The sequence below is a fragment of the Gopherus evgoodei genome, chromosome 2 (assembly GCF_007399415.2).
Source record: "Gopherus evgoodei ecotype Sinaloan lineage chromosome 2, rGopEvg1_v1.p, whole genome shotgun sequence".
NCBI lineage: Eukaryota > Metazoa > Chordata > Testudines > Testudinidae > Gopherus > Gopherus evgoodei.
In genome coordinates this window covers 146,943,028-146,966,449 of record NC_044323.1, presented here as the reverse complement: position 1 = coordinate 146,966,449, position 23,422 = coordinate 146,943,028, and the positions used below count along the sequence as shown (strand labels likewise).

General features: G+C 48.8%; 1 protein-coding gene across 1 annotated transcript; it reads right to left on the bottom strand.

Moving 5' to 3' along the window:
• Positions 1 to 2,737: 2,737 nt before the first annotated feature.
• LOC115644995 (interleukin-1 beta-like) lies at positions 2,738 to 22,720 on the bottom strand. The gene is made up of 4 exons (XM_030549409.1): positions 22,555 to 22,720; positions 20,273 to 20,452; positions 4,063 to 4,202; positions 2,738 to 2,947 (listed from the first exon to the last, which is right to left on the bottom strand). The coding sequence occupies exons 1-4, from the start codon at positions 22,718 to 22,720 to the stop codon at positions 2,738 to 2,740; spliced, it is 696 nt and encodes a 231-aa protein (XP_030405269.1).
• Between the last annotated feature and the right edge of the window lie 702 nt (positions 22,721 to 23,422).

Genomic DNA, 23,422 nt, shown 5'->3' with positions numbered 1-23,422 from the left:
CTCTGGGTGGGGCCAGAAATGAGGCGTTCATGGTGTGTAAGAGGGCTCCGGTCAAAAACTGGATGCCTGGCAACCCTACTCGTTACACAGAGGCGAAGGAGACTGGCCTGGCACACAGCTCTCTAGATTCCCATGAAATAACCACCACAACCTTGATCAAACTCTATAATATCCAGTGACAAACCTGTTAACAGGCCGCACTCCATGCAGATGCCTAATGCAGCCTTTGAGGATAACAGAGCCAACCAAGATGGTCACTAAACAACCTTTCCAGAGGATGCTGTCAGCATGGGCACTGCCACCGACTTGCTGCAGGACAACTGGGCCGCAATTGCCCCCCCTTCTCCAAGATCCCCACTGCCTCCTCCTCTCCACCCCCATCCCCAAGGTCCCTGCTGCTCCCCACATCCCTACTCCTTGGGATGAGGGAGTGAGGAGCAACGTGGAGAGGCAGTGGCCGGTGGAGTGAGGAGGCTTAGTCGGGCACTACTGGGCTGGCAGCTCGGCAAAAGTAGGTGGCCTTCAGGGTCGGGAGGAGCTGGCACTTGGGGAGGCTGCCAGCAACTCTTGGCCAAGCCTGACTCTCGCAGGTCGGAGGACCATTGGGGGGGGTGTGCTGGCGGCAGTGTCCAGGCACTGGGGCCAGCCCGGTGCTCAGGGAGGCTGCCAGCTTGGCCTGGCCTGGCCCGGCTCGTCCCAGTGCTTGTGGGATTTGGTGGCTCAGCCTGGAGTTTGGGGAGGCTACTGACTTGGCCGGGCATTGGGGCTAGCCCAACTGTGACAGCACTGGGGCCACCCTGGTGCTCTGGGGGGCTGGCGCCTCGGCCCTGCACTGGGGCCAGCCCGGCGCTCGGTGAGGCTGCTAGCTTGTCCCAGTGCTTGTGGGGGCTGGTGGTTCAGCTGGGCGCTAGGGCCAGCCCAACTCTGGCAGCGCTGGGGCTTGCCTGGTGCTCTGGTGGGCCGGCTTCTCAGTCTGGTGCTGGGGGGGATCGCAATGGGTCAGAAAGTCCATGCTGCCCTGACCTCAACATTCAGGGCTGAAACCAAAGCCTGAGCAGCTTAGCTTTGTGGGGCCCCCCGTGGTGTAGGGGCCTCACGCAGTTGCCCTGCTTGCTTCTCCCTAATTCCAGCCCTGGCTTTTATATGCAGAAAAACAATTGTGGCACAGGTGGGCTGTGGAGTTTTTATAGCATGTTGAGGGATGGGGAGAGGAGGCCTCAGAAAGGAAAAAGGTTGAGAACCCCGGGCTAGAGTTTACTTCATTGCCCTTCTCCAAGGCCTAAGAAAACCCCCACCTCTCATAGAAAAGCACCTGGAAACCCAGAATTCAGTCACTAAGGATTTTCAGCAAGAATTGCATAGGGTCAACCTCCCCACATTCAAGTCCAAAATGAACAATAGGAATTAACAATTTTTAAATACCAACTTTATAAAAAAATAAAGAAACAATAATAAAATAATAATATAATATTTAATTACTATAACTTAAGTTCTACAACATAATAAGGCTACTTTATAATCCACATACGGTTGGGATTGACAGTTTTGTAATAAATATATCACTACCTTAGATTACTCAAACTGCAAGAAACTGTAAAAGAGTCTGACTTCCTATTCATGCTATTTACTTTCTCTTTGCATTTCGGTTCAGATAGTAAGAAAAGACTGGTCAGTTACACATTGGTAACAAATCAGTTTCAAGCCAATTGCATCTTCAGGTTTTCAATTCCCTAGACACCAGCGCTGGTTGCAAATACTGCAGGAGCTGGTTTATTTGCTTATAAGTACTCTCCCAAAAAACCTGTGGAATTCTAAAAGACAATTTTTTTTCTGTTGATATTTTGTAAAACATTATATAAAAACCCACAAAAACCTAACAATATCAGGGTATGTCAACACTACAGGATAAATTCGAATTAGCTAAAACCGATTTTATAAAACAGATATTATAAAGTCGATTGTGCGCGTCCACACTAGGCACATTAATTTGGTGGTGTGCGTCCGTGGTCCGAGGCTAGTGTCGATTTCTGGAGCGGTGCATTGTGGGTAGCTTCTGTAAAAGAATGAGGCCAGTAGCATCGATTTGCGTCCACACTAACCCTAAATCGATATAGCAATATTGATTTTAGCGTTACTCCTCTCGTTTTGTAGGAGTACAGAAATCAATTTAAAGAGCACTTTAAATCGATATAAAGAGCAGTGTAATGTGGACGGGTGCAGCGTTAAATCGATTTAACGCTGTTAAAATCGGTTTAACAGTGTAGTGTGGACCAGGCCTTAGAGGCAGGATTTGATCAAACAGTGTCCCTATAAATGATCCGGGAACAAAATTATGTGTATAGTGCCTAATGTAATGAGACATTCCATTGTGGCTGGTGCTTCTAGATGCTACTGTAATAATAATAATAAATAAAACTGAATTAATATGGAATTAATGCTAATGTTTAAAATTAAATTTACACAAGTAAAGAAGGAAGGTACTGTACAACTGGGGTCAGGCTTGCATTATGAGAGATTACAAGTATTGGTCACAAGGTTCACAAGATACATACGTAGTACAATTCAATTAATTAATTTAAATAAATAATTTAATTAATAAATTATTTTAATTAATAAATTAATTTAAACAACCAGAATTAATAAAATGGAATTGCTGAGATCCCATAAATAGTTATGCTCCTACTGTATGTAGTACAAACAAGCATTTAGTTCTAAGCCAGTAACTGCTGGCTAGGGATTAGCTTTCAACCAAATAAAAATCAGTGATGTCCCGCTCTCCGGTTTGATTCACCATCCTGACAGGTTTGTCATTCAGTTTGGAGGTGCTGAGGAACCAGCCTGGATTGGCAGCTGATTCAAAGCTGGAAGTGGAACCAGAACTGTTCTTGAAAAAGATGAAACGCTTCTGATCCTCGGTCCTTATGTCTTTCATAGGCCCCTTCACCTTCTGTGGGAAATAAGAGAGGCCAGTTAGAAACAGGGATGCTCTTTGGAAGGCTTTCATCCTGCAATGGGATGAGTATGAGAAGGGGCTTCTAATTAGGACACAGAGCTAGCATCCACTTTCACTTGTGCCTGTGCAACTATTATGTGGGTATCCCTGAGCAGAATTTTGTCCAAGGAAACACTGAGCTAGACTCTCCCCTGCCTTCCAGTTTGGCTGTCATTTACACCAGTGAAAAGTGGATGTGAAATGCTGGACCTCTGAATGTAGTGAAAACATCTGGTGCACATAGACAGGAGAATCTGGCCCGGACACCACAGGTGTTTCATACACCTGAGAAAGACTGTCCACCAAACAAGGAACCTATTCCTGCTCCTATTGAATGGGATTTCAGTGTAAGAGGGATCAGGCCCAACAGTAGACAATAACTACGTGGAAGCTGCAAAAGCATGCCTGCAGTTTTAACCCTTGATCACTAATGATACACTTTCACTGCAGCTGGGAGCAAGCCCACCAGTATGGTAGACAGGCTTGCACAAGCTCTGCTCAAACTACCATTTTAAAAATAACTGTGTGGACATAGCAGCACCTCAGAGACTTGGGCTCAGAACCAGGGGGGCAGCTGGGTTTGGAGGCCTGAGCTCCCTTTTTTAGCAGAGTAGCTCAAGCCCTGCTTGACAAGTCTGTCTACCCACACAAGGAGGCTTGCTGCCAGCTGCAATATAGACATACCCCAAGGGCACAAAAGACAACATGATCTAATGAATTAGTGTGGTGCGATGGACTGGGATTCAGGAGACCTGGGTTCCTGGGCAAGTCACTTCTTATCTCTGCTTCTCCTTCCACACTTTGTCTTCTGTATTTAGATGATAAAATCTTTGAGGAAGGAACCTTCTTATTACGTGACTGCACAGTGCCTACCACAACAGGGTCTTGATCTCGAATGAAGAATCAAGTTGCTACTGTAATAGCACTAAATGATAATAGTAATCATAAACTGTATCTGGGGGAAAACAGTGACTCCCATGTAAAGGTATCAATAAAAACCAGAGATGTGGATTGAATTTCAGTCACTGTGGAGTTTGTGATGATGCTGAAGGTCTGCTAATCCCACTCACCTCCAGCTGCAGCACAGGGCTATCTTTATCCTTCACACAGCATAGATACAGATTGTTTTCCGCAGCCTTGCTTTCCACGATGTTTATAGCAACAGGACTGATGTGCGTTGGGGAGCGATATAAATCCAGGTTTAATTTCACTAGGAAGAGAAAAGCAAGAGGAAATCCAGACTCAATTACAAGAAAAAAGGAAGCCTGTTTGTGAAGATCTGGAAAGCACCATCACTTATAAATAGTGAGTGAGGAACCTGAAATCCATGCACAATAGCTGCCATATCACTTTATCTGTGACACTGATGGCTCTTTTAAAAATAACTGCACTTCAGAGATTCAGTTGTGCACTTTTACTCCTCTGAGTAATGCCATCCACTTCAGTGGGACTGTGCCTGAAGACAAAATACTCCCAAGAAACAGGGGTGGAAAATCAGATCTTAATAATTACGTGCAGAAAATGACATTAAAAGAACATTAGAGGTGGCAAAGTCAAGCACTCCAAAGGTAGGAAATGCCAGAATGCCTGTTGCAATCTTAATTCGACCCCTGTTCCCATATCCATTATGATAGTCTTTAATTACCTGATCACATACTATTTTTTCCATAGGAGTCTTGCCTCATTCAGTACACAGGATGGACCTACTCTGAAGATTAATCAGGGCTGTGAATGACCCTTGTCCAGCCGGACCTTACTTTCCCACAGGAGACTGCTGCTCAGATAGAAGCTGATCAGAGCGCAGCTGCACAGCAACTAGGTGGTGTCTGAGCACCAGGTGGTTATGGGCTGGCATATAGGCTGTTTGGCCTAGGAGTCAGAGCAGGAGTCAGAGCAGCCATACAGGCTGGGGAATAAAGCCAAGGGCACCAGAGTCAACCGCCAGTTATCAGAACCAGGGGGTCAAGCCTGAGTCAGAACTGGAAATCGAAGTTGAGGGTCAGAGCTGGGGTCAGATACCAAATGTCAGAGTCAAGGGTCTGAAGTCAGAGGTCAGAGCCAGGAGTGGTCACCGAGGATTGGAGGCGAGGTGTGAGGGCAGGAACTGGAGGATAGGTGAGGATCCAGTGTGCAGCAGCCCGGCTGGGGAGCCAGGAGCAGGGCTTTCTTGTCAATTTCACTGCTCGGCACACATGTAAGGAGCACAGTGTCTACACAGACACTGCGTTGCCCTAACAACACAGACATAAGCCCTACGCCTCTTGTGGAGGTGGAGTTATTATGTCGGTGTAGTAGGGCACTTATATCGGCAGGATCAAGGCTGTAGTGTAGACACTGACATAATTAGGTGAACCTAAGGCCTGGTCTACACTACACAGTTACGTTGACATAAGGCAGGAGCAAAGGTAGGAGCCAGGAGCAGTGCAGGAGACAGGCACAAACAGTGTCCAATGTAGCCATAACAGGAAACCACCTTGTTTCTCAGACAAGCTTCTTGTGCTTCCTTCTGGCTTAGCATGGTTGGACCAAATGGTGGAGCCAGCCGAGCTTCCATTCCCATGGGTGGAGTCTTGGCTGAGGCTATAGCCCTAGTAGCTCCTTGGCCCACGTGGGTTCAGTGGACTCTGGGTGGAGGCCAGGATGCAGCTGCTGTCTGGGCCTCCCAGGCCCGGCTTTGAGACCCGGCACGTCATGCATTGCTCCTTCATCAGTTCAGAGGTGAAGTTCTCCCTTGCTCTCTTAGTATTTCTCTGGGGAGCCCCACTTGGGCAAATACTTCTGTAAGTTCATTAGCACTGACAGCCACCATTATTGGAAATGGGAATGGGCTCAGGGTAGCTGGTAGCATTGTCTAAAATTACAAGGCTATATTTGTGCCCCACTGCAGACTTCTCTAATGGGACCCCCAGATCAGAGGGTACCCTACAATGGGTAGTGGTACTGGGGGGAACCTTTTTCTGACCCGTCTACTGGCACTCAGGGAATGATGCATAACAGTCCCACACCTCTAGATGGATGCCCAGCCAGTAGAAACTCATGGTCATTCTGTTACGAGTCTTCTCCCACCCCAATGACCCCCACATGGTGCTGCATGGCCAGTTGAAGCACCCCTCTTTGAAACTTCCTTGGCCCTTAGAGCAGCATTCTTACCTCCCCCGTCTTGGGATATTTCAATACCCGATGTGCCCCCTCCTCTACCAGTTCGAAATGGGGCCACTGAACTTGGGTGAACTGCTCCATGATGATCTTCCCTGCTACCTGAACCCCTAGGCATCCCTTGGGCTGGAGCCAACTCCAGCCAAGATTCTTCAGATTGTGGGCAACAGTCCGGGGTCAGGCTTTGGCTGGGAATTTCTCGCTGCAGAACTGCTACTGGTAGGTTTCAGGTGAGATGTTAAGGGTGTCTAGGATAGATGCCTTGACATGAGTGTAGTCCTGTGCAGCTGCCACACTGAGGCCCCAGTACGTTGCCTGGCCCAGCATGCTGTCAAGTAGTAGGCCAATAGGTTGGCCTAATTTCCCTTGAGGCATCGGGCTATGATGCCAACTTTCTTGAATGTGGCAAGGAATGCCTCTGGGTTGTCTACGGTACCCATTGTTGTCAGCTTTACTGGGATGGCTGGTATTGGGTCAGCAGCTCCCCCTCCCAGGTTAGACTCCATGGCTGTGGGAGCGTCGCCATCTGCTGGATGAGCCGCTGCTGTGCTTCTGTCATTTCCTTAATCAGCTGCTTCTCCTGCTGCTGGGCCACCTGCTGCTGATGGTTCAGGAGAACTCACTTCAGCAGTTTCTCAAAATCCACCGCTGGTTTTTGGTTTTTATCTCCCTCTTTCTCTGGCCTACCATCGTGCCTATTGTTCCTGCATTCTCCACCAGATGTAACAGAGTCCTCAGAAGACCAGGTGGCCTAGTGGGTAGCGCACTCAGTTTCCAGTCTCAACCTTCCCAGCAGGAAGGGGTTTCAGTCCAGTTCCTTACTGCGGATGTGGCTTCACCATAGGGTTTTCAACGTCCTCACCCTCCCCTTTCTTGGCAGGGGTAGAAATGAGATTTATTCCCCTCCAGCACCAAATGCAGTTGGCAGGGGGGCCCGGGCCCTCCCATTCTTAGGGCCCCATGAGAGACAACAATGTCCAGAACTCTGGAGTATCCTCAGAGCTGCCTGATTGGGTCACTTCCATCTCCCCCACACCTCCAAGTCCAATACAGGATAGCAAAAGAAAAGGAAAGACAACTAAAGCTTCAGCCCCAATAGGCTCAGTGTTGTCTTTCTCATGGATGGCTTCTTTGGTACCCTTAGAGTAGGTCCATCTTCCTCCCCAGCCTCCCCTTCTGAGCTAGGTTGCGCCCTTGTACGTTTCCTCTCCAGTTGGCCCGTGCCCTGGGCCCAGTATTGCCCTTTAACCCCTTCTGGTCCAGCGTGGGGTATGTACACCCCGTCACACACCCCAAGGGGAGAACAAGAGGGCTGAACCCCAAAGAATAAGCAGTTGAATCAACTGGTTGTGTGCAATGACATTGTGTGTAAATATATGTCAAGCAAGATCCTTTATGAAAGCCTGTAATGTTCCTAACTTGGTGGTCATTAAGAGATCTGCAGTCAGGTTATGGCTGTGAATATAACTGTGGTGCAGCTACAGCATCACCTCACCACAGGCAGTGAAGCAATCAAGCAGGGCAGGGCACAGGGCCGGTGCCTCCACTAGGCGACCTTAGGCGGTCGCCTAGGGCGACAGCATTTGGGGGATGGCATTTTGCCGTCCTAGGTGGAAATTCGGCGGCGGGGGTCCTTCCACTCTGGGTCTTTGGTGGAAATTCAGCAGCAGGTCCTTCACTCGCTCTGGGATCTGCCGCTGAAGTGCCCCGAAGACGCGGAGAGGAAGGACCCCAACCGCTGAATGCTCAGAGGAGGAGCGCTGCCACCTAGGCCTGCAAAAACCCTGGCGCCGCTCCTGGCAGAGAACCCCCCACACTCCCCAAGGCTAGTTGTTTACACAAAACCAATTTCAAGTACCCATCCATTGTCCAGCCAGGAAGACATAATAGTGGGCCATTAAAGTAAATGGAAAGTCATTGAAGCCGAAAAGAAAATAATAGAATATCAGGGTTGGAAGGGATCTCAGGAGGTATCTAGTCCAACCTCCTGCTCAAAGCAGGACCAACCCCCAACTAAACCATCCCAGCCAGGGCTTTGTGAAGCCTGACCTTAAAAACCTCTAAGGAAGGAGATTCCACCACCTCCCTAGGGAACCCATTCCAGTGCTTCATCACCCTCCTAGTGAAAAAGTTTTTCCTAATATCCAACCTAAACCTTCCCCACTGCAACTTGAGACCATTGCTCCTTGTTCTGTCATCTGCTACCACTGAGAACAGTCTAGATCCATCCTCTTTGGAACCCCCTTTCAGGTAGTTGAAAGCAGCTATCAAATCCCCCCTCATTCTTCTCTTCTGCAGACTAAACAATCCCAGTTCCCTCAGCCTCTCCTCGAAAGTCACGTGCTTCAGCCCCCTAATCATTTTTATTGCCCTGCAGTGGACTCTTTCCAATTTTTCCACAACCTTCTTGTAGTGTGAGGCCCAAAACTGGACACAGTACTCCAGATGAGGCCTCACCAATGTCAAATAGAGGGGAATGATCACGTCCCTCGATCTGCTGGCAATGCCCCAACTTAAACAGCCCAAAATGCCATTAGCCTTCTTGGCAACAAGGGCACAGTGTCGACTCATATCCAGCTTCTCATCCACTGTAACCCCTAGGTCCTTTTCTGCAGCACAGCTGCCTGGCCATTCGGTCCCTAGTCTGTAGCAGTGCATGGGATTCTTCCGTCCTAAGTGCAGGACTCTGCACTTGTCCTTGTTGAACCTCATCAGGTTTATTTTGGCCCAATCCTCTAATTTGTCTAGGTCCCTCTGTATCCTATCCCTATCCTCCAGCGTATCTACCACTCCTCCCAGTTTAGTGTCATCTGAAAACTTGCTGAGGGTGCAATCCACGCCATCCTCCAGATCATTAATGAAGATATTAACAAAACCAGCCCCAGGACCTAGCCTTGGAGCACTTCGCTTGATACCGGCTGCTAGCTAGACATGGAGCCATTGATAATTACCTGTTGAGCCCGATGATCTAGCCACCTTTCTATCCACCTTATAGTCCTTCATCCAGTCCATACTTCTTTAACTTTGGCAAGAATACAGTGGGAGACTGTATCAAAAACTTTGCTAAAGTCAAGGAATAACACATCCACCGCTTTCCGCTCATCCACAGACCTAGTTATCTCATCATAGAAGGCAATTAGGTTAGTCAGCCATGACTTGCCTTTGGTGAATCCATGCTGACTGTTCCTGATCACTTTCCTCTCCTCTAAGTGCTTCAGGATTGATTCCTTGAGGGCCTGCTCCATGATTTTTCCAGGTACTGAGGTGAGGCTGACTGGCCCATAGTCCCAGGCCTTGTCTACACTGCCACTTTACATCGCTGCAACTTTCTTACTCTGGGGGGTGAAAAAACACCCCCCTGTGCGCTGCAAGTTTTGGCACTTTATAGTGCCAGTGTAGACCATGCACCAGCGCTGGGAGCTACCCCCCTCATGCGGGTGTTTTTTTTTACAGCACTGAGACAGAGCTGGCTGGTGCTGTGACTACACAGCCATGCGCTGCCGCGGCAGCAATTTAATGTTGCTAGTGAAGACATACCCTCAGTCTTGGAAAACTGAGAAAGCAGTTATTTCATGCTGAATAACCAGGAGTCATCATGCAAGAAGGAAGAGAAAAAATGGGGAGAGGGGAAGAGAGAAAAGACTGGGCTCTACTACACAGTTAGGTCGGCGTAAAGCAGCTTAGGGCATGTCTATATTAGAAACTTAAGTTGACCTATACTAGGTTGATTTACAGCCAGCACTCTACCCTCCTTGGGTCAGGAGTGTGCATCCTCACCAGGAGCTCTTCCACCGGCTGAAGAGGGGCAGTGTGGGGAGCTGAGAGCATGGTCTCTCAGCTCCACTGGCAGCTCCCTGTCAGGAGCCTGGCTGACCTACAGGCTCCCGGCCAGGCTCCCACCCCCTTCCCGCCCCATCCCTTCACTTGCTTCTGCTGGGAGCCAGGCAGCCCTGTCAATTTCAGGAGGCAGGGTCTGTGATGTTCTGTACCTCGTGGGAACACCTTGCACCCCATGTTTATCCTTATAAAGTGATTGTGGGATCCACCTAATGAAGAGAAGGGAGAGCATCTTCGCAGGCAGGCTTGCTAAGCTAGTGAGGAGGGCTTTAAACTAGGTTCGCCGGGGGATGGTGACCCTGAGGTAAATGGGGAAGAGGGATACCGGGAGGAAACACAAGGAGGAGGGTGCAAGATGGGAAGCCTCTTGATTCATACAGAGAAAGTAGGGCAATCAGCTAGTTATCTTAGGTGCATGTACACAAATGCAAGAAGCCTGGGAAACAAGCAGGGAGAACTGGCAGTCCTGGCACAGTCAAGGAACTATGATGTGATTGGAATAACAGAGATTTGGTGTGATAACTCACATGACTGGAGCACTGTCATGGATGGATATAAACTGTTCAGGAAGGACAGGCAGGGGAGGAAAGGTGGAGGAGTTGCACTGTATGTAAGAGAGTGGTATGATTGCTCAGAGCTCCAGTATGAAACTGGAGAAAAGCCTGTTGAGAGCCTTTGGATTAAGTTTAGAGGCAAGAGCAACAAGGCTGATGTCATGGTGGGCATATGCTATAGACTACCAGATCAGAAGGATGAGGTAGACGAGGCTTTCTTCGGTTAACTAACTGAAGTTTCCAGATAGACTCATAGACTCTAGGACTGGAAGGGACCTCGAGAGGTCATCGAGTCCAGTCCCCTGCCCTCATGGCAGGGCCAAATACTGTCTAGACCATCCTTGATAGACATTTATCTAACCCATTCTTAAATATCTCCAGAGATGGCGATTCCACAACCTCCCTAGGCAATTTATTCCAGTGTTTAACTACTCTGACAGTTAGGAACTTTTTCCTAATGTCCAACCTAAATCTCCCTTGCTGCAGTTTAAGCCCATTGCTTCTTGTTCTATCATTAGAGGCTAAGGTGAACAAGTTTTCTCCCTCCTCCTGATGACACCCTTTTAGATACCTGAAAACTGCTATCAAGTCCCCTCTCAGTCTTCTCTTTTCCAAACTAACTAAACCCAATTCTTTCAGCCTTCCTTCATAGGTCATGTTTTCAAGACCTTTAATCATTCTTGTTGCTCTTCTCTGGACCTTTCCAATTTCTCCACATCTTTCTTGAAATGCGGTGCCCAGAACTGGACACAATACTCCAGTTGAGGCCTAACCAGCACAGAGTAGAGCGGAAGAATGACTTCTAGTGTTTTGTTTACACAGGCTCTGGTTCTAATGGGGGCCTTCAATCACTCTGATATCTGCTGGGAGAGTAACACAGCGGTGCACAGACAATCCAGGAAGTTTTTGGAGAGTGCTGGAGGAACCAACTAGGGGCCGTGCTCCCTTGACCTGCTGCTTACAAACAGGGAAGAATTGGTAGAGGAAGTAGAAGTGAGTGACATTCTAGGCAGCAGTGACCATGAGATGGTTGAGTTCAGGATCCTGACAAAAGAAAGAAAGGAAAGTAGCAAAATCCAGACCCTGGACTTCAGAAAAGCAAACTTAGACTACCCTAGGGAACTGATAGGCAAGGATCCCCTGGGAGGCTAATATGAGGGGGAAAGGAGTCAAGGAGGGCTGGCTGTATTTTAAAGAAGCCTTATTGAGGGCACAGGAACAAACCAACCAGATGTGCAGAAAGAATAGCAAATATGGCAGGCGACCAGCTTGGCTTAACAGTGAAATCTTCAGTGAACTCAAACACAAAAAGGAAGCTTACAAGAAGTTGAAATTTGGACAGATGACTAGGGAGGAGTATAAAAATATTGCTCGAGCATGCAGGGGTGTAATCAGGAAGGCCAAAACACAACTGGAGTTGCAGCTAGCAAGGGATGTGAAGGGTAACAAGAAGGGCTTCTACAGGTATGTTAGCAACGAGAAAAGGGTCAGGGAAAGTGTGGGATCCTTACTGAATGGGGGAGGCAACCTAGTGACAGATGATGTGGAAGAAGTTGAAGTACTCAATGCTTTTTTTGCTTCCGTCTTCACAGACAAGGTCAACTCCGAGACTGCTGCCCTGGGCAGCAGAGTATGGGGAGGAGGTGAGCAGAGCTCAGTGGTGAAAGAACAGGTTAAGGACTATTTAGAAAAACTGGAGATGGACAAGTTCATGGGTCCAGATCTAATGCATCCGAGGGTCGTGAGGGAGTTGGCTGATGTGATTGCAGAGCCATTGGCCATTATCACTGAAAATTCATGGTGATCAGGGGATGACTGGAAAAAGACAAATATAGTGCACATATTTTAGAAAGGGAAGAAAGAGAACCCAAGGAACTATGGACTGGTCAGCCTCACATCAGTCCCCGATAAAATCATGGAGCAGGTCCTCAAGGAAACCATTTTGAAGCACTTGGAGGAGAGGAAGATGATCAGGAACAGTCAACATGGATTCACCCAGGGCAAGTCATGCCTGACCAACCTGATTGCCTTCTATGATGAGATAACTGGCTCTGGGGATATGGAGAAAGCGGTAGATGTATATATCTTGACTTTAGCAGAGCTTTTGATACAGTCTCCCACAGCATTCTTGCCAACAAGTTAAAGAAGTATAGATTGGATAAGCTGAGCTTCTAAACAAGGTTTGAAATCTAGAAGCCTTTGTTCACTGGTTGAGCCTTCGTCAGGGGGCAGGGCTACCAGAAAGGCGGGGGCTTTATAAAGCCGTGAGTGAGTGACCAGGGAGCTTTGTGACCAGAGGCTGCTAACAGGGAGTTTCAAGAGGGAGTTGGGAAGGGGGCGAGGGACACTTGCTGTTCTTTAAAACTTTTATACTAAACTATAATCCAAACTTCTTGATTTAAACAAAAACCCTGTCAGTAACCTAGGCAGATGTGGGAGACAATGCAGGCAGAAGCCCAGCAGCAGAGTGGGGGCTATCCTGTTCATTGCGCTCAATGCAGCATATATGATTACCTGCCCTGTGAGCGGGTGGCGTATGTGTGCATTCAGTGCAAGAAGCTCCTGGCCCTCAGAGACCGCGTATGGGCTTTGGAGGCCAGGGTGGCGGAACTGGAGGAACTAAGGGAGGCAGAGAGGTATGTTGATGAGGCTTTCCGGGACACTGTAGAATTGTTCCACCTCTGGTCAAACTGCCCCTGCACTGTTGAGGAGGATGGAAGGCCCAGGGAAGCAGAGCAGTCAATGGGAGCAGAGGGAAACCTTCCCATAGTTGGGACCCTCCTGCCAGATGGCGCTGGGGTTGCCTCTCGCACTGAGGTTACCTCTCTGGGGGAGGGAACTCCAATCACTAGGAAATGGCAGGTGTTAGTAACAGGAGATTCAGTCATTAGAAACATAGACAGCTGGGTTTGTGATGACCGGGAGAACCGTATGGTGACTTGCCTGTCTGGTGCAAAGGTTCCAGATCTCTCGAGGCATCTAGACAGACTTATGTGTAGTGCAGGGGAGGAACCGGTGGTCGTGGTACATGTAGGTACCAATGACATAGGGAAGGGTAGGAGAGAGGTCCTAGAGGCCAAATTTAGGATGCTAGGAAAGAGACTGAAATCCAGTCTCAGAAATGCTTCCAGTTCCACGTTCAGGGCCAGGTAGGCAGGCAGAGCTTCAGAGTCTCAATGCGTGTATGAGTTGATGGTGTAGAGAGGAGGAGTTTAGATTTATTCGGAACTGGGGAAACTTTTGGGATAGGGGGAACCTATACAGGAAGGATGGGCTCCAGCTAAACCGAAGTGGGACCAGACTGCTGGCACTTAACATTAAAATGGTTGCAGAGCAGTTTTTAAACTAAGAGATGGGGAAAAGCTGACTGCTGCAGAGGAGCACGTGGATCGGACAGAGACTTCTCTTAGAGGAGAGTCTAGTGATAGAGATTCTCCAGGTTTTAGTCAGGAGGAGAGGCTGGAAGAGGATAAAGTATGGGTCAGACCAGACGAGAAACATTCACATAAAAAGAATCTGACACATCAGAAAAGGGCAGACAAATAAACAGGGACAAGTTTTTAAAGTGCTTGTACACAAATGCTAGAAGTCTAAATAATAAGATGGGTAAACTGGAGTGCCTTGTGATAAAGAGCATATTGATATAATAGGCATCACAGAAACCTGGTGGAGTGGGGACAATCGATGGGACACAATCATTCCGGGATACAAAATATATCAGTAGGACAGAACAAGTTATGCAGCCAGGTGGGAGTGGCACTATATGTGAAAGAAAATGTAGAATCAAATGAAGTAAAAATCTTAAATGATTCCACATGTTCCATAGAATCTCTATGGATAGTAATTTCATGCTCTAATAAGAATATAACATTAAAGATCTGTTATCGACCACCTGACCAGGACAGTGATAGTGAAGATGAAATGCTAAGGGAGATTAGAGAGGCTATCAAAGTTAAGAACTCAATAATAGTGGGGGATTTCAGTTATCCCCATATTGACTGGGTACGTGTCACCTCAGGACGAAATGCAGAGACAAAATTTCTCGATACGTTAAATGACTGCTTCTTGGAGCAGCTGGTACAGGAACCCACAAGGGAGAGGCAACTCTCAATTTATTCCTGAGTAGAGCACAAGATCTGGTCCAAGAGGTAAGTATAACAGGACTGCTTGGAAATAGTAATCATAACATAATAAAATAATAATCTTCCTGTGGTGGGAAGAACACCTCAACAGCCCAGCACTGTGGCATTTAATTTCAGAAAGGGGAACTATGCAAAAATGAGGATGTTAGTTAAACAGAAATTAAAAGGTACAGTGACTAGAGTGAAATCCCTGCAAGCTGCATGGACACTTTTCAAAGACATCATAATAAAGGCCCAACTTCAATGTATACCTCAAATTAAAAAACACAGTAAAAGAACTAAAAAAGAACTGCCGTGGCTTAACAACCATGTAAAAGATGCGGTGAGAGATAAAAAGGCATCTTTTCAAAAGTGGAAGTCAAATCCTAGTGAGGTAAATAGAAAGGAGCATAAACACTGCCAAATTAAGTGTAAAAATGTAATAAGAAAAGCCAAAAAGGAGTTTGAAGAATGGCTAGCCAAAAACTCCAAAGGTAATAAAATGTTTTTTAAGTACATCAGAAGCAGGAAGCTGTGGGGCTCCTGGATGATCAAGATACAAAAGGAGCACTTAAAGAGGATAAAGTCATTGCAGAGAAACCAAATGAATTCTTTGCTTCAGTCTTCACAGCTGAGGATGTTAGGGAGATTCCCAAACCTGAGCCAGCTTTTGTAGGTGACAAATCTGAGGAACTGTCACAGATTGAAGTGTCATTACAGGAGGTTTTGGAATTAATTGATAAAGTTAACAGTAACAAGCCACCGGGACCAGATGGCATTCACCCAAGAGTTCTGAAAGAACTCAAATGTGAAATTGCGAAACTATTAACTATAGTTTGTAACCTATCCTTTAAATCAGCTTCTGTACCCAATGACTGGAAGTTAGCTAACGTAACACCAATATTTAAAAAGGGCTCTGGAGGTGATACCGGCAATTACAGACTGGTAAGTCTAACATCAGTACCGGGCAAATTAGTTGAAACAATAGTAAAGAATAAAATTGTCAGACACATAGAAGAACATAAAATGCTGGGCAAAAGTCAACATGGTTTCTGTAAAGGGAAATGGTGTCTTACTAATCCAGGCATGCACAACGTATGGCCCGTGGGCCGCATGCAGTCCGCGGAGCCTCACTGTGAAGCCTGCGGGGGGATTCTAAATCCCTCACACACGGCGCTCTGCGGGCAGCCCAGAGCCCTTTGAATCCTGGCCCCGGCTGAGATTTAAAGGGCTCTAGGCTGCTCGCAGTGGCGGGGAGCCAGAGCCCTTTAAATCTCAGCCGCGTCCGGGAGCCAAAGGCTCTGGGCTGCCCGCAATGGCGGGGAGCCCAGACCCCTTTAAATCCCAGCCGTGACTGGGAGTCAAAGGGCTCTGGACTGCCCGCAGTGGCGGGGAGCCCAGACCCCTTTAAATCCCAGCCGTGACTGGGAGTCAAAGGGCTCTGGACTGCCCGCAGTGGCGGGGAGCCCAGAGCCCTTTAAATCTCAGCCGCGGCTGGGAGTCAAAGGCTCTGGGCTGCCCGCAGTGGCAGGGAGCCCAGAGCCCCCTAAATCTCAGCCATGGCTGGGATTCAAAGGGCTCTGATCTGCCCACAGAGATTCCCGGACGGGATGGGCTGGGGCTGGGATTTAAAGGGCTCGGGCTCCCCTCAGCAGCAGGAGCTCTGGGCCCTTTAAATCCCTGCGCCAGCCCCGGAAAGCTCTGGGTTCCCCTAACCACCAGAGCCCTGGGCCCTTTAATTTGCCCCTGAGGGCACCCAGCCACCTCTTCAGTTGGGAGCCTCTGGTTGATTTAAAATCTAGTATCACCTCCCCACCCCCAACCTTCCTTTTTGGCCCACAGCTGTTTTGGTGGGGGGGCACTGGGGAAGGAGGGATTGTTTCTGCAGGGCTGGGCGGTGCTGGAGCGGGGTGTTTTTGTGGGGCCGGGAGGTGCTTGGGGGGGGTGTTTCTGTGGGGCCGCGGGGTTTCGGCCCTCAGCTGTTTTCTTTGGCGTAATGTGGCCCTCGCCGCTTTATGAGTTGTGCAGGCCTGTACTAATCTATTAGAGTTCTTTTAAGGGGTCAACAAACATGTGGACAAGGGGGATCCAGTGGACATAGTGTACTTAGATTTCAAGAAAGACTTTGACAAGGTCCCTCACCAAAGGCTCTTACATTAATTAAGTTGTCATGGGATAAGAGGGAAGGTCCTTTCATGGATTAAGAACTGGTTAAAAGACAGGGAATAAAGGGTAGGAATAAATGGCAAATTTTCAGAATGAAGACGGGTAACTAGTGGTGTTTCCCAAGGGTCAGTTCTAGGACCAATCCTATTCAACGTATTCATAAATGATCTGGAGAAAGGGGTAAACAGTGAGGTGGCAAAGTCTGCAGATGATACTAAAATGCTCAAGATAGTTAAGACCAAAGCAGACTGTGAAGAACTTCAAAAAGATCTCACAAAACTAAGTGATTGGGCAACAAAATGGCAAATGAAATTTAATGTGGATAAATGTAAAGTAATGCACATTGGAAAAAATAACCCCAATTATACATACAATATGACAGGGCATAATTTATCTACAGCTAATCAGGAAAAAGATTTTGGAGTCAACATTGATAGTTCTCTGAAGACGTTCACACACTGTATAGAAGCAGTCAAAAAAGCAAACAAGATGTTAGGAATCATTAAAAAAGGGATAGAAAATAAGACAGAGACTATCTTATTGCCCTTATATAAATCTATGGTATGCCCACATCTTGAATACTGCGTACAGATGTGGTGTCCTCATCTCAAAAAAGATATACTGGCACTAGACAAGGTTCAAAGAAGGGCAACTAAAATAATTAGAGGTTTGGAACAGGTCCCATATGAGAAGAGATTAAAGAGGCTAGGACTTTTCAGCTTGGAAAAGAGGAGACTAAGAGGGGATATGATAGAGGTCTATAAAATCATGAGTGGTGTGGAGAAAGTGAATAAGGAAAAGTTATTTACTTGTTCCTATAATATAAGAACTAGGGGCCACCAAATGAAATTAATGGCCAGCAGGTTTAAAACAAATAAAAGGAAGTTCTTCACACAGCGCACAGTCGACCTGTGGAACTCCTTACTTGAAGAGGTTGTGAAGGCTGGGACTATAACAGGGTTTAAAAGAGAACTGGATAAATTCATGGAGGTTAAGTCCATTAATGGCTCTTAGCCAGGATGCGTAAGGAATGGTGTCCCTAGCCTCAGTTTGTCAGAGGTGGAGATGGAACATTATTGTTATAGTAATGTTGTAGTAACTGTTGTTGTTATAGTAATGTTATAGGTTGTAATTTTATGTATCTAGTTATGAGGCTGAAAATGTGTCCTCATGGCTTAAAAACAGCGGAGGAAAAACTCTCCAAGAGCAGAGGGGTAGTTCACACCTCATCAGGGCATGGATGGGACAAACCCAGCCCAGCCTCACAGGAACAAAGGACACTGGCCTAGGCAGCAACAAAGCATCTGTTGGACTCTCAAATGAGTCACCCCCACCTTCCTTTGGTCAGTTTTGGACTGCGATGAGGTAATGCTCACCTGACTCTGAAGGGGGCGAGGGGTGGGGGGCAAAGCCAAGATGGAAGAAAGAACATGATAAAAGGGAGAGACGTTTTCCATGCTTTCTCTCTTCCACCTACATGTACAGACACCACACAAAGCAACTGAAGCGCTGATTAAAGGGGAGAGCCTGGCTGAAGGGCAACCAGCCAGCCTGTGGTGAGAAGCATCTAAGTTTGTAAGGGCACGGAAAGTGTTAAAATCAGCTTAGAATGAGTTTTGCTTTTATTTCATTTGACCAAATCTGACTTGTTATGCTCTGACTTGTAATCATTTAAAATCTATCTCTGTAGTTAATAGATCTGTTTGTTTGTTCTACCTGAAGCAGTGCGTTTGGTTTGAAGCATGTCAGAGACTCCCTTTGGGATAACAAGCCTGGTACAAATCAATTTCTTTGTTAAATTGACAAACTTAACTGGACACTGCAAGAAGGAGATTCCTAGGGTTGTGTCTGGGACTGGAGATATTGGCTGGTGTCATCTGGTCGCAAGTAGCTGGGAGCAGCTTACATGCCAGAGGCTGTGTGTGACCAGCCCATGAGTGGGGGGTTCTCTCAGCAGAGCAGGATCAGGCTGGCTCCCAGAGTCGAGGATTGGGGTGACCTAGCAGATCATCGGTCTAGATAACATCAGGGGAACGTCACATGTTCCTACTAGAGCAACTGGGTTCTAGCTGCCCCACTTCCTTCTCAGTTTCAGGGCTCCTGCTGTGAAATTGACAAGACGTCTAACAGCCTATTTAAGGCTGTCTTGTAGACATTGACATAATTAGGTCCACATAAGCTGCCGAGAGGCGTAGGGCTTATGTTGGTGTTGTTAGGATGACGCAGTGTCTGTGTAGACACTGTGCTCCTTACATGGGCTCCTAGCCTTGAAATTGACAAAAAAAAAACTCTGCTCCTGGCTCCCACTGCTAGGTCTCCGCTCCAAGCCAGGCTGCCACGTAGGATCCCGGTTTGGGCTGCTGGCTAGGCTCCCCACTGGGAGCCCAGGTGAGCCCTGGGCTCTCGGCTCCCCGCCAGGAGCATGGCAGCCAACTGGACTTTGGATGCAGATCTCCCCACCGGAGGTGAGAAGCCCTGAGCAACTACCCCCCAGTTCCCAGCTGGGAGCAGGAAGGCAAGAAACCCAGGGGCCAGCTGGGCTCCTGGTGGGGAGCTGCATGGAGCTGACAGCTCTGGATCTCAGCCCCTCCCCCATTTTCCCTTTTCAGTCAGTGAAAGTGCTCCCGGTGAGGATGACCGTCACCAACAGAAGGAGGGTAGTGTGGAGATCAGACACCACAACTGAAGGTAACATAGGTCGACTTAAGATTGCAGTGTAGACCTGCCCTTTTTATAAACACAGGCTTGGGTTTGAGGTTTTTTATCGCGAAAGGGAGGGCTAACATTTAAGTGGGGTGCTGTCCTTTCTAGGACAGAGGGGCACACTGTGAAAATGTTCAGAGGCACTGGGCAACTTGGATTAGAAAAGGGAATTGAGCCAATGTAAAAGTGTAAAGCCTGAGATTGCGTCTTTGCGTTTGCTTTCCATGTAACTTGTCTGTGTTTGCTTTTCCACACTATTCCATCTAGAAAGCCATGATTTTTCTATTCCATAAGTGGTTTGTTTATTTCCTACCCCAGGAAGGCCTCTGGTGTCCAAACTGTGTGGAGTGTGAGTGTCCCAGAGTGAACTGATAATTGGGGGCGAGTTTTCACTGGTTAATGAACCAGAGTGGGAAAAGTCCAAGTGTCTGTTATTAAGAACTCAGGGAGATGGATGTGGGGAGACTTGGGAACAGAAGGGGTTGCTGAGGTCACCCGGCAAGGAATAACTAGGCTGGTGGAAGTGAGTAACTAGGCTTGTGCTTGCAGGCCAGCTACTGGTGTCAGACCTCTCACCCAGAGCAGTCAGCATTAAGGCCCCCAAAATTATCCAGGTAGGCAGTGACTGACTCTCTCGCTGGTCTGAGTAATCCCCAGAACCTCACACCTATATCAGCAGGTAACTGAGCAAGAGGAGATAAACTGGGGGTGGGGCCAGAGGAAAGAACTATTTTGTAATTTACCTGCTTCACCGCTATTGGGGCCTTGTAAATGCACCGCCCACAGCTGGGCCTGGCCAGTATGACGCCGCAGGACAAAACTCTTGTGTTCCTCGTCTTGGATTGTGTACTGCTTGGAGCGGGTGTATTTGTAGATGAAGGTCTCTGCATGCGTGAAGGTGTTGTTGTTGAAGGATACGGGATCTGAAAACATCAAGTGTATGCAGAACTGGGTTTACCATGGCACAGGGCCCAGAGTCAGAAGAGGCCCCGGCCAGCCTGATCCCCTGGCCAGGAAAGCTGGGGCCAGGTCACTCCACTTCCTGCCGCTGATGAGTGCTGGGGGGCGGTGCTCCCCGCCCCCAAAGTCCAGGAGCCAGGGGAGCAGAGCAGAGAGGCCAGGTCGCTCTACTTCCCGCCACCCCATGAGTGTGGGGTCGGGACCACCCTGCAATCACCTGGAGGCAGGAAGTAGAGCGACCCGGCCCCAACCCCGCTCCACTCCACCAGATCAGGCTGGGAAGTGGTTTCCCCCCTGGTCCCCAAGCCTGGGGAGGAGATGGAGCAGTGGAGAAAGGACATGGGATGGAGAAGAGAAGGGGATGGGGGGGAAGCGGGAGCAGAGGAGAAGCGGAGGCAGGGAGAAAGAAAGGGAGGTGGGGTGGGGAGGAGATGGAGTGGTGGGGAAGGGGCATGAGATGGGTGAAGTGGGGACTGGAGTCCAGCATGCGGCATCCCCTTGGCAGAAGCTGGGGCTCCCCTGTTAAGCAGGCCCATTAAACCCTCACCCTGACGAGCCCCACCTCCCCTGCATCTGTACCACCCCGATGAGCCTGCCCCAAACACCCACCCCACTGAGCCCCAACACCTGCACCTGGACCCACACCCAAATGAACCCCACCTCCCCTGCACCTAGACCCCCCCTGCTGAGCCCCAAACACCTTCACCTGGATCCTCTGCAGAGTCCCATTGCCTCTGCACCTTGAACCCCTCAATGAGCTTCTGTGCATCCAGATCTCCCACTGAGTTGCTCACATCCAGACTGCCCCACAGAGAACTCTCCTACCCTGACCTGGATCCCCTCACACTAAGTCCCTCTGCACTTGGATCCTGCTGCCGGGCTGAGCCTGCTCACCCACACCTGGTGTGCCTGGCACATGGGGGCAGGGCCCCAGGGTGTTTCTGGGGCAGGCCTGGCCCTTGCACTGTGTCAGGGTTGGGTGCAGCCTCAATGCCGAGTCCCTGTCCTGGGGTGAGAGGGGGAGGCTGCAGGGTGATTTCCCACTTCCATGCTACCAGTGGCCTGTGCTCCCCACTGTCATATTGGAGCCTCCACATTTATTTATTGACAAATAAAATGTGCAGAATTTTAAAATATTGTGCACAGAATTTTTAATGTTTTGGTGCAGAATCTCCTCAGGAACATGGGGTGCTGTGCAGCTGTGATGGTGGGACTGGGAGGAAGGTGGTGGGCAGGTCTATGGGCAAGGGGCGCAGGGTGAGCGGTGTGATGTGCAGGGTGCTGTGCAGTTGTGGTGGGAGGCCAGCGGGGGAAGTGTCTAGGAGGAGTGGGGGCTGGGCATAGAGATCTGTGGTGGAGGTCTCTGGGTGAAGGGGCGCTGGGCATAAGTGTGGGGCACTGGGCAGGAGGACAGTGTGATGCGGACCCACCCTCAGGGGGAAGGGGCAGGCAGCATAGGGCTGAGCAGGTCAGTGTGTGTCTGGCAGCTGCAGGTTTGTAAACAGTGCCCTCCTGCTGGGCTGCACAGAGTGGGGCTGCTCCTGCCACGCTGTGCCTCATTGCCCCCAGCCTGCCCTTCACTCTGGCGACGGACCAGCCTGCTCCCTGGCACCTTGCCCCATGGGGGCCCACAAATATGTTTGGTGCCGGGCCCACAAAAAGTTACTCCGCCCCTAAATGTATGAGGACCAAGATCACAGAGCCACACGGACAGCAACTGCTAGAGTCAGTTTATATCTGACAAGAGGCACTTGTATCTGCTGCAGGGGCCCCAGGTTTCAAACTTGGGAGGCCCAGTTCTTATCCCACTTAGCCCAGTAGGAATCTAGGAGCAGCTTGACTGAAGTCCATGGAATTTGCATCAGTGTAAATAGGTTTGAGGAGAGAATTAGCCTCCGCCCCCACCCTGGTTACCCATAGCACAAGAGCTGCAGAATTCCGCACTTCTTGGGTCACTAACGAAATCAGTGGAGTCTGAGCTTAGATCTAAGCTTCCCTGACTGGGAGTGCACAGATTATCTCTACTCAAACAACGTGCAGAAAAGGAAGCACTCTACATTGGTACCTTCCACCAGGGTTTTGTTCAGCATCCTCATTAAGTCAATGTCTGTGAATGATCTGGCAAGCCGGTTCATCCTCCTTCTTGTCTTCCTTTGAGGCACTTCTGCAGCCCACTTGAAGGCCACTGAGTCGACTTCGTCAATGGCCTTCCAATGGCTGCCCAACTCCATCAGAGAAAGATTCTTTGGGAAGGGACGAGGGCTGGAGTCATAGAAGGAGCTTTGTGGGGCAACGAAGCAGTGATTTGAACAGCTAGAAAACAAGATACATCCCCTCACTTCTCTTGTGTGTGCTCTCATTCCGCTGCCCATGCGAGCTCCAACTAAATTTAATCTAGGCATGCCCCAAGCCTCCCAGTCTGAGCCACTATTTAGAGCCTTCCTTGCCTTTGATATCCACAGGGACAACCGACCTTCATCAGCAACAACCTGCAGGGCTGAGACTGTCCCAGAGATGGGCCAGCAGAGCACCTTAACCTCTGCCACCAGGGGCCCAGCATGACTGTGATCACTGCAAAGCTAACTGGCCACCCCGGTTAACACTTTCATAGAATCCAAAACCAGAAGGGACCATTGTGAGCCTCTAGTTTGAATTCCTGTGTCACACAGGCCAGAGAACTGCCCCATTTGCTGCTGCTCCAGAGTGTTTCTGAGCATAGAGCCTCGAGTCTTCCTAAGATGCCTTTACTGCTCCTAAACCTTCTACGTTAGGCAACAGCGTAGCATCAGTCTGGGGACCCCTTTGCAGGATAAGTGGGCAGCTCCTTCAGACTGGGCCCTGGTTCTGGTTCCTGGGAGGATGGGAATCTGCCCATCGTGCTCTGTTGCTCTGGATTCTGATCTAGTCACAGAACCATTTGTTTCTGTCCTCAT

Bases quoted from the DNA above. Each gene is read 5' to 3' on its own strand.
- LOC115644995 (XM_030549409.1), bottom strand. From the start codon at position 22,720: ATGGAGTTGGGCAGCCATTGGAAGGCCATTGACGAAGTCGACTCAGTG. The intron at 20,453-22,554 runs GTACCAATGTAG...TGATGTTTTCAG, and splicing joins GAACAAAACCCTGGTGGAAG to ATCCCGTATCCTTCAACAAC. The intron at 2,948-4,062 runs GTGAGTGGGATT...TATTTCCCACAG, and splicing joins GCCCTGTGCTGCAGCTGGAG to AAGGTGAAGGGGCCTATGAA.